The sequence below is a fragment of the Sus scrofa genome, chromosome 5, assembly GCF_000003025.6.
Source record: "Sus scrofa isolate TJ Tabasco breed Duroc chromosome 5, Sscrofa11.1, whole genome shotgun sequence".
In the NCBI taxonomy this organism is placed as follows: domain Eukaryota; kingdom Metazoa; phylum Chordata; class Mammalia; order Artiodactyla; family Suidae; genus Sus; species Sus scrofa.
Window position 1 is genome coordinate 46,006,592 of NC_010447.5, and position 16,432 is coordinate 46,023,023.

Sequence of the window (16,432 nt, forward strand, 5' to 3'; positions counted from 1 at the left end):
TTTCTCCTCAAAACACATTATCAGTCTAACCATGACAAAAACATCAAACAAATCTAAACTGAAGGATATTCTGCAACATATATAACTGATACTTCTCAAAACTGCTGAAGTCATCAAAAACAAGGAAATTCTGCAAACCATCACAGCCAAGAACCTAAGGAGACTCAATGACTACATGGAATACGGTACCCTCAATGGGATTCTGAAACAAAAAAAGAACATTAGGCAAAATCTAAGGAAATGTGAAGAGTGTATAAACTTTAATTAATAATATATCAACATTGATTCATTTATTACATGTAACAAATGTACCACAGTATCATAACATGTTAATAGCAGGAGAAATTTGGTGTGAAATATAGGCAAACTCTGTACTAACCTTGAAACTTGCATATAAATTTAATACTATTCTAAAATTAAGTTTAATTATAAAAAAGTTCTGCAACCTACACCACAGCTCACGGCAACGCCGGATCGTTAACCCACTGAGCAAGGGCAGGGACCGAACCCGCAACCTCATGGTTCCTAGTCGGATTCGTTAACCACTGCGCCACGACGGGAACTCCCAACAGGCATTTTTTTTACCTTAAATTTTATACTTTAAAATTGTATACTTTAAAAAACTTTTATATTCTCCAAATTTCTATGGCAAATATGTATCAGTTTTATCAGCACATATACAAAATACTATTTTAAAATAATGTGTTATAATAATTCTTATTTTAAAAAAATTAACTCTTACCCTTAAGGTTACTACTCGTGCTTTGGGGTTTCGAATAGATGGTCCTGCTGAAACATAATCAGCTGTATCAATTTCAATTGGAAAGTGCTTCTCGCATTTCTCATCACTGTCTAAGGCAGCTGGCCACTCAGTACAAAAATCTGAGAATTAGAAAAAATTATCTCAATTATAGTTTTGTAAGTAAATCCTCATTGAAATGTATGCTACCAGAGAAAATCAAATTACTGAGGGGGATCACCTCTCAGGATCCGTGAAATCAAAGAACAGATTCTCTTCTGCATTTTATATATGTACCATCCTCCCACATGCATCCCTTTTCTCCCTGGGAGAATCCTAATTCAGGAACTTAATTAAAGTAATGATCTGGATAACTCAAGTTTGGTGGGGAGCAGTATGTTCAGTTAAAAGGGAGCCATGACTTGATGGAAGCTTGTCATAGCTCTGTACATACCTGCTATGAGATGTTTAATTCCTCCCCAACTAAAAGCGAACAGTTTGTGGTGCCCAGACAGAACTGTTTTCAGAAAGGCAAAAGATAATATAAATTCGCACTGTAATGAAGGTTACTAAAAACCAGCTGAAGAGAAGTGAAATAGACTCTGAAAAAGCTCTAAGAGAGAACTGAGTTGTGGTCAACATTCTTTCAGAAATGGAGTTGAACAGGGCGTCTAACTGAAATAGGTACAAAAGTCTCGGTCACCGTTAAATGGATCCTTACAGTACTAACTCATGTGTCTTTGACATGACTTCTAAGCCACTGGGGCTGGAGTGAAAGGGGAAAAAACCAGTCTTCACATTGAGGCAAGACAGCTTAGAGAGGAGGTGCTCAAAGCACAGAGGCGTAAACTCAGGTCTCAACTAGAAGAAAAAATCCTGAAAGGCAAAACAACAGCTCCCAGCCTCATGCAGCCATCAGCACTGAGGGACTCTACAGGTGGGCAGCTGATTTTATTTTGCCCTATTCCTCTCAAGTCACTTCGGGAGAGGGCTCTCAGCTCTCAGGGTGACAACTTCTGGCATTATCAGGTTCCCCACACTTCCTAAACAGCCTCATTCTAAGAAGAGCTAAAAGTAACTGGTTTCTTAGGTCAAAGACGTTAGACCTCATGGATCCGTGTTTTATCCAATAATATTTTCCCTGAACTAACAACTTTCTTATAGTAGGTACTATATTTAGCTCCCATTTAGGCTTTATTATCAGTCAGCAAAATGTCACTCTGGCTTACAGAGACTTTCCACGATTGGGGACTAAATATATGTTAGCAAATTAAGTATAGCTCACACCATTCCTTAAACACTGTATTTAAGAGATCAATACTCAGATTCTGTGAAGGGAAAGAAACATCTCTACCATTAAGAACATTCTGACATTTAAGTAAAATGAACAGAGCAAAATTACTGAGGTTAAATTTCATTCCCATTATGGACTAATTCCAGTATCCTGCACTGTAAGATGCAACACTGCCAGGCACTTTATAGGGCAGACTAGTTTGGGGAATTTTATGAAGTTACAGGGTTTATACTGACTTTTTTTAACTGTGGATAAGTCATTTCAATCACTAGATGATAATTACAGCTTTTAAATTAAATTACTCGATTATATGTTTTTGTTTTTAAAAAAAAAAAAAAACCAGCCAACTGGAAAGTACATAATAGACCCCTATTAGCCTTATTCATCTGATAGGCAGAGCAAGAGACTAGACTTCGGAAGACCTTGGTTTTTACTTAACTCTGCCACTGATTATTAAAGTTCTGGTAAATTACCTAACTTTTCTGTGCTTCAGATTTTCCATTTGCAAGTTAGATATAAAATCTGAACTGACCTACTTTGAAAGAAAACTGAGAGGAAATATCTGAAAAGCCTTTGAGTTATTTGGAAGATACAATCCAAATCTAAAAGTGGCAAAATTAAGGAAAGATTAAAAAAAAACATTCACCTAAAAACTATAAAATACAATGCCACTCTTCTGAATGTGCTGTATGAAAACCTTTCATTTAAAAATTATGAAGTATTTTATAGCTATCTCATTACAATGACCAGTTTCTAAGTTATAATCCACATTAAAAATAATGTTTAAAAAGGAAAAAATGGAACTTAACAGGGTAATGCATTTGTTAACTGGCTTTACACAGGATCAAAAAATGAAATATGATTTGTGTTAAATGGGGCACAGATTTGCAACAGTGATCCATGTCAGTCCAGTATCAGGCACCAATATATAAAAACATACAATCCACAGGGACAGAATTGCATCCTAATGTCCTCAAACAGAACACATAAGTGAATGAAAAGAGAAAAGTTTTCCTTATCTCTTTTCAAGAGTAAGGTGATTATTCCCACTTCGTAGCTTTCTTTTTAAGACTTCTTTATTTTCTTCCTTTTATTTTTCAATGGAAGGCCCTCCAAGAATTTCAAATTTTATCACATCATGTTCACTAACTTATTTCTCCTTTCAGCACAATCAAGCTACTCGTGAAGTCTCCAGGTTTCATTTTCTTTCCTGAAAAGCCTTAACAAGTATCCTCAGCACGTACAAATCACCTTTATTATTATTATTATTTTTCCTTACAGCCACAACTGTGGCAAAAGGAAGTTTCCAGGCTAGGGGTTGAATCAGAGCTGCAGCTGCCGACCCACACCACAGCCATAGCAATGCCCAATCCAAGCCTCATCTGTGACCTAGGCTTGAGGCAATGCCAGATCCTCAAGCCACAGAGTGAGGTCAGGGACCGAACCCCTATCCTCATGGACAGTGTGTCAGATTCTTAACCTGATGAGCCACAATGGGAACTCCACATCACCTTTAAATCAGCATAAACTTAAGATTTCATTCAAAGGTACTACCCTTGCATTAAACTACACAATTGATAAGTAATAGCTACAAACCTAAAACAACTCAAATTTGCTTATCTATTTATAGTCCAATACAAATTAGAACCGAAACTGAATTGGAATATTGTATTTATTATGAAAACACATAGAACTGTGAATAAAAAATGTTCTTTGCCTTTACCACCGGGTATGTGGGAAGAAGATGGTAGTACACATGAGTGAATTCTATATTTACATCTAGGAATCAATAGATATTGTTGAAATTTAATAAGTATAGAACTATAGGTATAATCATATCCAGAGATTACTTCCATTATATACATATATATATATCAAACTAGTTAACTTACAGTCTATATACTATGTATAGAGAATATATAAAATACACACACACAAACATAAATTTGATTGAGAACACTTCTGGAATAAGGGCCAGGGAGGGAAAGGAGAAGCAAGAGACTACTGGTTTTCATCACAAGTCTTTGTACTATTTAGTTTTACCATGTGTATATCTCACTTCTATTTCTTTAAAATTTTGAAAATTTCTTCAAGACCCTTCTCTGCAAAGTATCCCACTACTGGCTCTACTGCCTATTCAGCTACTCAGCATCCTTGTACACTATCTTCAGTTTGGATCAAATGATTTGCATTTGTTGTCAACTCTGCAGTATTTTCTTTAGGCTTTTTATGTACATGCCTTCTATAATTCAACAATAAATCCTGAACCTACATGAGCAAGGATTATACTTTCTGATTCTATTTATTACTCATAGCCCTTTGTAGAGTGGTCTGCAAAAAAAAAAAAAAAAAAAAAAAAAAACTGAAGATGTGACAACTAACAATTCACTGAACACAATTTAAAAATCCTCTTAAAAAAGTAGAAACCAACAATCACTCAGAATATAAGGCTATATATAGTATATTAGGAAACGAGATTATCTTGCCCCCCCCCCCCGAACTTTACTGATATAACAGATACAGAATGTTGTGTAAGTTTAAGGTATACAATGTGTTGACTTGATACATGTAATCACTGCAAGATAATCATTATTATCAGCTAATATCTATGTCACATCACGTATTTACCATCTCTTTTTTGAGGTGGTTAACACTTAAGATCGACTCTCAGCAACTTTAACTATAATCACCATGCTATACATTGAATCCCAGAACTTATTTAGCAGATAACTGCAAATTTCTATTCTTTGAACATCTCTTTTCCTTCTACCCCTCAGTCCCTGGTAACTACCACTCTACTCTGTTTCTATGACCTCAGATATTTTAGATTTCAAATACAAGTGATATCATTTAGTATTTGTCATGCTAACATACTCCATTGAGCATAATGCCCTCAAGGTCCATCCATATTGTCACAAATGCCAAGTCCTTCTTTCTCATGACTGCATACTACTCCATTGTGTATGTGTATGTGTGTACACACACATGCCACATCATTCTATCCATTCATCCACTGACCAACACTTAGGTTGTTTCCATACTTGCCTACTGTAAATAATCCTACGGTGAAACATGGGGGTTCAGACAGCTCTTCAATATTCTACCCTCATTTCCTCTGGATACATACTAAGAAGTGGGATTGCTGGATCAGATGGTAGCTCTAGTTTTAATTTTTTGAGGAACCTCCACACTGTTTTCCACAGTGGCTAAACCAATTTCATTCCCACCAAAAGTATACAAGGGTTCCCTTTTCTCCACATCCTCTTCAACAGTTTTATCTTTTATCTTCCTGATGACAGTCATCCTAACAGGTACAAGATACTATTTCACTGTGGTTTTGATTATTTCCCTGATGATTAATGATGTTGAACATCTTTTTGTGTATTTATTGGCCACTTGTACGTCTTCTCTGCAAAAGTGTCTATCAGGTCTGCCCATTTTTTTTTTTTTTTTTTTTTTTTTGGTCTTTTTGAGGGCCACACTTGTGGAATATGGCGGTTCCCAGGCAAGGGGTCTAATCGGAGCTGTTGCTGCTGGCCTACACCACAGCCACAGCAATGCTGGATTCGAGCCACATCTGTGACCTACACCACAGCTCACGGCAATGCCGGAACCTTGACCCAAGGAGTGAGGCCAGGGATCAAACCCTCAACCTCATGGTTCCTAGTCGGATTCGTTTCCACCATGCCACAATGGGAACTCCAGTTCTCCCCATTTTAAAATAAGGGTTCTTTTTGCTATTGAGTGTATGAGTTCTTTATATACTTTGGATATTAACCCCTTAACAGATAGATGAGTTATTGGCAAATATTTTCTGCCATTCCACAGATTTTTTTTCATTTTGCTGATGGTTTTCCTTTGCTGTGCAGAAGCTTTTGTTTGACGTAGTCCCACTTGTTTACTTTTGCTTTGCCTTTGCTTTTAGAGTCAAATTCCAGCAAATCATTGCCAAAACCAATGTCAAGGAGCTCACACCCAATGTTTTCTTCTAGGAATTTTATGGTTTCAGATCTTATGTTCAAGTTTTTAATTCATGTTATGTTGATTTTTGTGTATAGTATAAACATGTGGTCCAGTTTCACTCTTTTACATATGGCTATTCAGTTTTACCAATACTATTTATTGAAAGAACTATCCTTTCCCGATTAAATATTTTTGGCTCTTTTGTCAAAAATTAATTGAACAAATATGTATGGGTTTATTTCAGAGCTCTCTGTTTTTATGGCAATACTGTTTTGATTACTACAACAGCTTTATAACATAGTTTGAAATCAGCATGTGTGATGCTTCCAGCTTTGTTCTTCTTTCTCAAGACTGCTTTGGCTATTTGAGGTCTTTTGTGGCTCCATACAAGTTTTAGGAATTTGTTCTATTCCTGTGAAAAACACCACTAGAATTTTGACAGGGATTGAACTGAACCTGTAGATTGCTTTGGGTTTTATAGATATTTTAACAATATTAATTCTTCCAATCCAAGAGTGTGGAATGTCTTGCAATTTCTTTGAATCTTTTTCAATTTCTTTCATCACTATTGTACAGTTATCAGTGTACAGATCTTTCATACCCTTGGTTAAATGTATTCCTAAGTACTTTACTCTTATTTTATCAAGTTTACATATTATATTTTTATTTATATTCTTCCAGTTTTATTGAGAAAAGTGACATGCAGCACTGTTTAAGTTTAGGGTGTACAGCATAATGATTTGACTTACACAAATCATGAAATAATTATCACAATAAATTTACTGAATATCTACCATCTCGCATAGATAACAAAGTTAAAGAAATAGAGAAACTCTCCTTGTGATGAGAACTCATAGGATATACTCTCTTTCATATATGAAACTGATTTTTTTTTTTTTTTTTTTGGTTTTTAGGGCAGTACCTGCAGCATATGGAGGGTCCCATGCTAAGGGTCAAATTGGAGATACAGCTGCCAGCCTACACCACAGCCACAGCAATGCAGGAGCTGATCTATACCACAGACCATGGCAACGTCGGATCCTTAACCCACTGAGTGAGGCCAGGGATTGAACCCATAACCTCACGGTTACTAGTTGGATTTGTTTCCACTGTGCGACAATGGAAACTCCTGAAACTGATTTTTGTATACTGTCATTGTATCCTGCAACTTTACTGAATTTGTGCAGGAATTTCAGTGTTTTTGGTGGAATCCTTAGGATTCTCTATATATAAGATAATGTCATCAGCAGGTAAAGACATTTTTACTTTTAAAATGTGAATGCCTTTTCCTTTTCTTGCCTAAATGCTCTGGCTAGGACTTCTAGTACTATGCTGAATAAAAGTGGTGAGAGTGGGCATCTCTATCTTGTCTTGATCTTAGACAAAAAGCTTTTAGCTTTTCATTGTTGAATATATTAGTTCTGGCCTTTTCACATGTGGCTTTTATCACAGTGAAGTTTGTTCCCTCTATATTCACTGTGTTGAGAATTTTCTTATGAAAAGATGCTGAATTTTATCAAATGCTTTTTCTGCATCTACTGGGATGATCATATGATTTTTACCCTTCACTTTGTTAATGTGGTGTATCATGTTGATTTATTTGCAGGTGTTACACCACCCTGCATCCCTTCTTGATCATGATGTATGATCCTTTTAATGTACTGTTGAATTTGTTTGCTAATATTTTGTTGAGGATTTCTGCACCTATGCTCATCAGGGATATTGGCCTGTAATTTGTCCTTGTCTAGTTTTGGTATCAAGGTAATGCTAGGTTTGTAAAATGAGTTTGGGTATTCCCTCCACTTATATTTCTTAGAAAAGTTTGACAAAAATTGGTATTAACTTTTAAATGTTTAGTAGAATGCACTAGTAGAGAGCCACCTGGTCCTAGGCTTTTCTTAGTGTAAGGTTTTTGATCAATGATTCAATCTCCTTACTAGAAACTAGCCCATTCAGATTTTCTATTTCTTTATGATGCAGTCTTAACACATTCTATGTTTCTAGGAATGTATCCATTTCTTCTAAGTTGTCCAATTCGAGCGTATAAAACTGTTCAGGAGTTCCCGTCGTGGCGCAGTGGTTAACGAATCCGACTAGGAACCATGAGATTGCGGGTTCGATCCCTGCCCTTGCTCAGTGGGTTAACGATCCGGGGTTGCCGTGAGCTGTGGTGTAGGTTGCAGACGCGGCTCGGATCCCGCGTTGCTGTGGCTCTGGCATAGGCCAGTGGCTACAGCTCCGATTCAACCCCTAGCCTGGGAACCTCCATATGCCGCGGGAGCGGCCCAAGAAATAGCAACAACAACAACAACAACAAAAAGACAAAAGACAAAAGACCAAAAAAAAAAAAAACAAAAAAAAAAACAAAAAAACTGTTCACAGCAGGGAGTTCCCATGGTGGTGCAGCGAACCCAACTAGTATCCATGAGGATACAGGATCCATCCATGGCCCTGCTCAGTGGATTAAGGATGCAGTATTACCATGAGCTGTGGTATAGGTCGAAGATGTGGCTTGGACCTGGTGTTGCTGTAGCTGTGGTGTAGGCTGGCAGCTGGGAATTTCCATATGCTACAGGTGCAGCCCTAAAAAGCAAAAAAAAAAAAAAAAATCTGTTCACAGCAGTCTCTTAGATTCTTTGCATTTCTGTGGTATTACAATTTTGAGGCTTCTCTTTTTCTCAGTAAGTCTAGCTATAAAGGTTTGTCTATGTTGCTTATTTTTCAAAAAATGAGCTCTTAGTTTCATTAATCTTTTATTTTTCAGCTGTGCCAGCAGCATACAGAAGTTCCCCGGCCAGGGATTAGGCCCTTGCCACAACAACAACCTGAGCCACTGCTAACAACGTCAGATCCATAACCCGATGAGCCACATGGAACTTCTCATTGATCTTTTCTATTGTCCTTTTAGTGTCAACCTATTTCCACTCTGACCGTTATTATTTCCTGTCTTTTACTAACTTTAAGCTAAGTTTGTTCTCTTCCCAGTTCCTTGGGGTCTAAAATTAGGTGGTTTGTTTGACATTTTTCTTTACTCTTAATGTAGGCATTTATTGCTATAAACTGCCCTCTTGGAACTGCTCTGGGGACACCACAAATCTCAAGATAGTTTTTGATTTCTTTTGATTGCTTATTTGAACCAATATTTGTTTATGGGCATGTTATTTACCTCCAAATATTTGTGGATTTTCCAACTTTCTTCTTGTAATATATTTCCAGTTTCATATCACTGTGGTTGGGAAAAATGTTTGATATGATTTCAGTCTTCTTAAATTTATTAAGACTTACTTTGTGGCCTATGGTATCTATCCTGAAAAAGTTCCATGTGTGCTTGAGAAGAAAGTGCCTTCTACAGCTGCTAGATGGAATGCTGTGCAACAGTTAAACTCATGTGGTCTAACATGTAGTTTAAGTCCAATGCTTACTTACTGATTTTCTGTCTGGATGATCTACCCATTGTTGAAAGTGGAGTAGTGAAGTCCCCTACTACTAAAGTACTGCTCTCTATTTCTTCCTTCAGTTCTGTAAGTACATGCTGTAATATTTAAGTGCTCCTGTTTTGAGTATACAAATATTTATGAACATTATATCCTCTTGATAAACGGACCCCTTTATCATTAGAAATGAGATTCCTGTGAAATTAATTAAGTTCACATTACAAAACAACCACATACCTTTAAGAGCTTCACAGTGCCTTTTAATTGCTACAGGGGTCAAATGCAGAAAATTGGGGATCTAAAATAGAGAATGTTAAAGGATAAGTTAGCTTAGTCTTAAAAACATGAAAAAATCCCAATTTTCTCATAAAAATCATAAACCTCACAACCTTGTAATAAACAAAATCTGATAGTTTTTTTTTACATTATTGATTCCATGTCACAGGTATTGTAAATCCAAGGAATGAATTCCCTGAAATACATTCAGTACCAAGTATTTTATGACACAATGATGGTGGGGGAAATAAACAATATTTTTATAGTATTATTTCTACCACAAATCTACAGGTGTATATATTCCCTTATAAAACTGAAAGCACTGAAGGACACAGATCATTGTTTAACAATTTTCATTCCTCTGGAATCCATACCACTGTGATATGTTTTCTACTTTGCACTTAACAGATATTTTATGAAATGAATGGATGAATTAATGAAGCTAGCAAATTGTTAACTGAACAGTCTAATAAGTTGGGAATATCTTTATGATACATCGAGAGACTAATCCATGTACAGGGCAAATGGAAATTTAGGTATGGTGATATGGAAAGAAAATATGAACAAACAGAAAGTTACTCTAAACTTTATGTCTGGGATCTTAAGTGCTGATAAGAAATTGGCTATTTTAATCAAGAGAAAACAGGCACCGAATATTGGCATTATGGAGTGGGTGATTTCATTTTCTATATACTTTTATTTTTGAAACACAACTCAAAATCATAAAAACATAATAATAGCTAATGCTTACATAGCATTTATATTGGTACTGTTCCATGAATTCTGTATTACCTCAGTTTATAAGCTTATTCAATGGCACTTAGCAGGAACAGACCATATTACTGGACTAAGCATACAGGTGGTTCTTAAAAGGCAGAGCATGCATTAAATGTTCAGATTTTTATGTTTATTAAAAATTCTGCAACCATCTTTGCAAATATACCGCTACTCTTGCTCGCTGAGTGAAATTGTTCAAACACCGCTTTCATTTGAAGAAAAGATTAGTTTTGTAGGTGTTTGTTTTTCTTGTCTCTTGAAATGTTCCCATTTCCAAATTTCATCACCCCCTCGCCATGTTTCCATCTCATTTTTTATCACCAACTTTTAGCAAACTTTTGTTTTTCACGAAGACTCTCGTTTAGTAGAAAATACAATTTCTTGATGATAATTCCACATCTAAGACATGCATTCATAGAGTATGCATATTTGTATTTTCTTTTTTTTTCTGTTTAAATTTTAAAGGAAATGTTTATTTCCTTAGCACACTCTTATCAAAGCCAAACAGAATTAGTAGGTATGAGCCTCTTGCAGGGGAAGGTCAGTATCATCCCTTTGACCAGCCTGGACTGAGCTCCTGGGGGTCAGAGCTTCAGCTGTTCATGCTAATATCCAGTTCCATTTATGAAGCACTCAGTAGGTGTTTAATGTATGTCCTACCAATGAATGAACAAAACTCTCCTTGGTTTCCTCTGTGCCTCTGTTCTCACCATGGTCTACCTACCCAAAGTAAGGGCCTGAAGGGTCCTCAGAAGTCATCTTGTCCAACTGCCTTGCGTTTATTTGTATTTTCTTTAGGTCTACTGTTCGTAAGTCATTATAGATGCTACCAACTAAAGCATTTAACATGAACTATTTTGCCTCAAGAAATAAAGAGATTTAAGGACTATAATATTATATTAATAATCTTCTGAAAAGGTTTTAAATCTCTCTCTTAAAAGCAGAACTTTCACCAAAACATATATACATAAATAAAGAAATAAGAAAAAAAAGTAGGACCCCCCCCCATTTCTCAATCTCAAATTAGGTTATTTCAGTTTTTTAGTTCTACTTAAAAGATACAATATAGAAAGGATACAGTCAAAAAAAAAAGAAGCAATAGGACCACTAAATTATTCTTAAATGCCTAGGATTCTTTGACTGTTCTTTACTATAGATAAGCAAAATATAACATTCATTATTACCTGGGGGGAAAATGTGAATTAAAACACAGTAAGCTGCTACATACTGAACCCTGAAGTGTGATGGAGAAGGTAGGTGTCAGGAGTTCAGCATTTATTTAGATATAAGTTTTAGTCGATGAACCAGCAATATAACTTACCTTTAAAAGCTCAAGATTTCCCTCCTTAGCCATGGGCACCCCTCTTTTTACTGGATAACCCATTCGGACAGGAAGAGGTACCGCTGAAGGTTTAAACGGTGCTGCAACTGGGTAAACACTAGGCCAGTCTTGGTCAACAGCCATTTTCTCTGTCCTAGGAGGTAGTGCCTGAGGAATATAAAATAGTTTAATACTTTAAATATAAACATGTTATTTAATTTTTTTATGGCCATACTCACGGCATGTGAAAGTTACTGGGCCAGGGACTGAATCCAAGCTGCAGCTGAGACCTACGCCACAGCTGCAGCAATGCTTTAAAACCCACCACACGAAGCCAGGGATCAAACATGCCTCCTAGGTTCAGAGATTAGCTGCATGAGAACTTAGTCAATCACATTCACATATTTATTTTTAAAACTGTACTGGACAGATGGGGATGGCCAGCATTCCCTTTACATCCAGAAGGAGGGTCTGAAGAGGTAAAATTCTGCAACGCCCATTTAGGCAATATACAGTACAGTATTTATCTTGGAAGCAGCTAATAATCTTGTGAAAATGACTACTCTAGACAATTACAATTGGTGCCATTTAACTTCCAACTAACGTGCCTTTGTTCTGACTCCATGCTCACCAAGAGACCTCAGAATTTGGCTTCCTTCAGAAAGAAGCCCACAGGCTGAGACCAAATCTGTTAGATTAGTGCCCATAACCCAGGCTGCAGGACTGTTCAAGGCATCATCAAAAATAATTCTATATCCTGGTTTATATGCCTATTTCCTGAGAGTATGTGAGTGAGTCCTCCTCTCAAAGATGATCCATTCTCAGGGAAGTGACAAAAACCAGTCAGAGGTGTAGGGGTCATCAAGTTGATCAATATCCCCTGTGAAGCCTTCTGGGACAGCACCCTTCAGCCCCATGATGAAGACCTGCCTCACTTTAGAATTCCAGAAACCAGTAAGATGGTATACACTAGAGGACTTTAATCACTTACCTTTCTTCTCAGTGCCCTTTCAGGTTTGGACGTTCTTTCTGTTGTACCTAAAAGACAATACAATAGTTACAGAGGATTTTATAATACAGAGTTGTTTAACACAATTCTCACATGGTTTCAAGTATTTAGTAATATAAAAATAAAACAGTAATCCATTTTCTGTAGGTTCACAAACTAAATCATTTTAATGAAAATGAAAAGTCAGAAATAGTTAAGAAAAATCAAGGGTTACTTGAATATAAAATATATTGGGATTGATGATAGAGTGAACTTATCATCTAAAGAAATGTTTTCAATAACTTTTAAGGTTTATTGTCAAGTAAACTCACTTTCCCAAGTTAAAATATATAGTTAGAAATTAAGTATTTTGCATCTTCAGTGAAAACTGGCTTGAAATGTTCTAATATATACTTGTTCATATTAGGAATTACTCTATTCTTTACACACACACATACAAAACAACTTTCAGTTTTCCTTCTCTATTGTATATGAGAACTGCCAATGATACAACACCAATAATAACAAAAAATCATAGCTATTCCTAATAAACCACATAACTGTACAAGATATCCACAGAACTGTAGATACTTACAGTATCTACTGTTGAAAATATTAAATTATGCCTCTCTAAATTAATGTTTTGTTATATTAAAATAATAATAACCTAAATTTATTCAGAATTTTCACATGCCCAGACACTGGGATAAATGCCTTTCATTATTTTTTCACTTAATCTTATTCTTCACAATAAGTACCATTCTTATCCTTATTTAGAGGCCATTTAGCCAAGAAGACTAAAGACCACGGAATTAGGGTGATAAAATACTTCACACTCTGATTCACTATCTCTAGCTTTCCCTTCACAAGGCCCCGTAACCACACTGAATTTCTAGCAGCAGACCCCTGAGTCTTTCTCTGAATTTAACGTTCTCTCTGCCTGGGATGTGACTCCCTTTCATCTGTCTGGCCTCTGTCCCCTACTCCCTCTCCATCTCATTTCTTCATGTGACAAATTCTTATTCATCCCTCAGTAGTAATTCACTGATTCATTCAAAAGTTGTTTGAGTGATATTGTGTACCAGCAGCTCGGAAGGCAGCAATGAACAACAGCAACATAGTGCCTGCTCTCACTGAATGGAGTATGTCAAATAAACCAACCATTGAGCAAATGATTTCAATAAAAAGTAATAAATATTAATGGAAGCATATAACAGGGGACCCAACCAAGTCACTTAGTTGGGGAAAATATTCCTGAAGAAGTGGACTTTCAGCTAAAACCTTAAAGATGAGCAGGAGGTAGCCATGGGAACAGGCAAGTGAGATAAAGTGTTCTAGAGCGAGACAGAGAAGATGGAAAGTCAAAGTAAACAAGTTCGATAAGATGAAACGTAAGAGTAGGGCATAGAGAGCACTAAGAAAAGAGGTCAGGGATATTTAACAGACATCTCAACTATAACACATCACAGGCAGGGCTCTTGATTTCCTTCTTCTGGTCTTTCCAGGCATCACCACTCATCCAATTACTCAGGACAAAAATCCACCACACTTCCTTGGGCCTCTTCCTCAAGCTCTATATCAAATCCATCAGTAAGTCCTGTTAGTGCTACTTTCATGATGTATCTCAAATCCAACCACACCGGCTTCTCCACTATTACTTCAATCCAGATCACTGTCATCTCATTTGGAGTACTACAACCGCTTCCAACATCAGCCCTAGTTCTCCACATAGCAGCCGGTGATCTTTTAAAAATATAAATTGGGAGTTCCCATTGTGGCGCACTAGAAACAAATCCAACTAGTATCCATGAGGATGCAGGTTTGATCCGTGGCTTCTATCAGTGGGTTGGGGATCCGGCGTTGCTGTAGGCTGCAGATGCAGCTTGGATCCCCAGTTGCTGTGGCTGTGTTGTAAGCTAGCAGCTGTAGCTCCAATCTGACCCCTAACCTGGGGACTTCCCTATGCTGCAGGTGAGTGTGCCCCCCCCCAAAGCTAAATAAGTAAACAAATTAACATGATATCACTTCCTGTTCAAAGCCTCCCAATGTGATCCCAAACTTAAAATAAAATCCAAGCCAAATGCCTTTAAGTCTTTACCAGATAAGGTCATTACTTAATCTGATGTCTTATTTTTCCACTCACTTAGCTCTGACCAGCTGGCCTTCTTTCTGTTCCTCGGTCACACCCCTAAGCTTGTTCTCACTTTTGGGCTTTTGTACTTGAAGTTCCCTATGCTAATAATGCTATTCCAGCGATCTGCTCAAATGTCAATCCCCCAGGGAGTTACTTCTTGACTATTTTATCTCACCCTATGCCACTACTTGCCCAATCCATCATTCTCAATACTCTGTTTTTCTTCATAGCACTAATTACTACCTCACACTGTACTGACATTGTTTACCTGTTTATAATCTGACTTGTCCCCAAAGAATGTAAACTTCCTGAGATGAAGTGCCGTACTGTATCCCAGTATCCAGAACACAGTAGGAGATTAATTATTTGCAGAATGAATAAAAGAATGAAAAATTAAAAAGTGTTAAGACCATGAAGAGCCACCATGATGAATTAAGGAATTTATCACTTATCTTCAAGCATATAAAACCATTTGTAGATTCTGAACACGGAGGTGACAAGTTTGCTTTTTGCACATTTCACTCTGGCTGTTCTGAGAATTCAATGCAGGAGAGTTAGAGCAGAAATAGAGACCAGCAAAGAAACTACTGTAGAAGTTAGAAGGTGGCTAAACTGGACAGTGAGTAGTATGAAGATCAGAAATATTATAGAAAGTAGCACGGATAGGACCTGGTGAATGTCTGGAGGCTCGCCCTGGACTGAGCTTTTACCGATTCTTGTGAGGCTCCTCCTTGGTGCCCTCCCCCCCACTCCATCAGTATATTCACTTCTATGACAGTACATCACACTGCATAGTACTTATAATCGACATACAACTAGAGCTTTCCATTAGATTCCTCCAAGGCAAGAACGGTATCAGGGAATCCCTAAAGTTTATTTTAAATGCAGGTCGCCTCAATAACGCCTACTGAATGAAGGTCACCCAATCTGGTGGCATGGCTACATGGAATTCAGAGCAGAACTTTTTCTAGGACACCTGTACGCTTCTCTTAAATTTCAGAAAAATCCGTGATTCAAAACTGCCTACCAACATTACCGAGAACCAGAGACCGGTACCGGGTGGCCCTGGGCAGGAGCACTAGAAAGCGCAGGAGGAAGGGAGCAAGCTCGCGGCGCTCGGGAGGACCCTGCCACAGACACCGGCTGCTAGGAACCAGGAGACACTCCGTGTACAGGGCGGACCCACTTCAGAGACTTTACTACCAGGGGGACTCAGGCTGGCAGAGGACGCACCGGCTTCCCCGGGGACGGCGGGTGCTCAGCCATCGCGGCAGCCACCATAGGCCCGTATTCCGCCCTCCCACCGCCGCCAAAGCCCGGAGGCCACGGGGCAGACACTCACGCAGGGCTGGTCTCGGAGAGCGTGTTGCCGGAGACATAGCCGTAGAAAAGGCACGAAAGGTACCGGCCCGTGACTTCAGGATCAGCCATGCAGGGAGCGAGGTGGCCGCCATGTCTGCGCAGACGGCAAGCGGCAGGGGACAAGCGCGCAACGAATCAACGGGC

General features: G+C 37.8%; 1 protein-coding gene across 1 annotated transcript in view; it reads right to left on the bottom strand.

Moving 5' to 3' along the window:
* The window catches only part of MRPS35 (mitochondrial ribosomal protein S35), a 49,306-nt gene extending 32,894 nt beyond the window's left edge, over nt 1-16,412 (bottom strand). The window contains 5 exon segments of the mRNA NM_001244927.1: nt 743-882; nt 9,668-9,728; nt 11,805-11,972; nt 12,796-12,842; nt 16,269-16,412. Coding sequence (NP_001231856.1) covers nt 743-882; nt 9,668-9,728; nt 11,805-11,972; nt 12,796-12,842; nt 16,269-16,380 — 528 coding nt within the window. The 5' untranslated portion in view covers nt 16,381-16,412.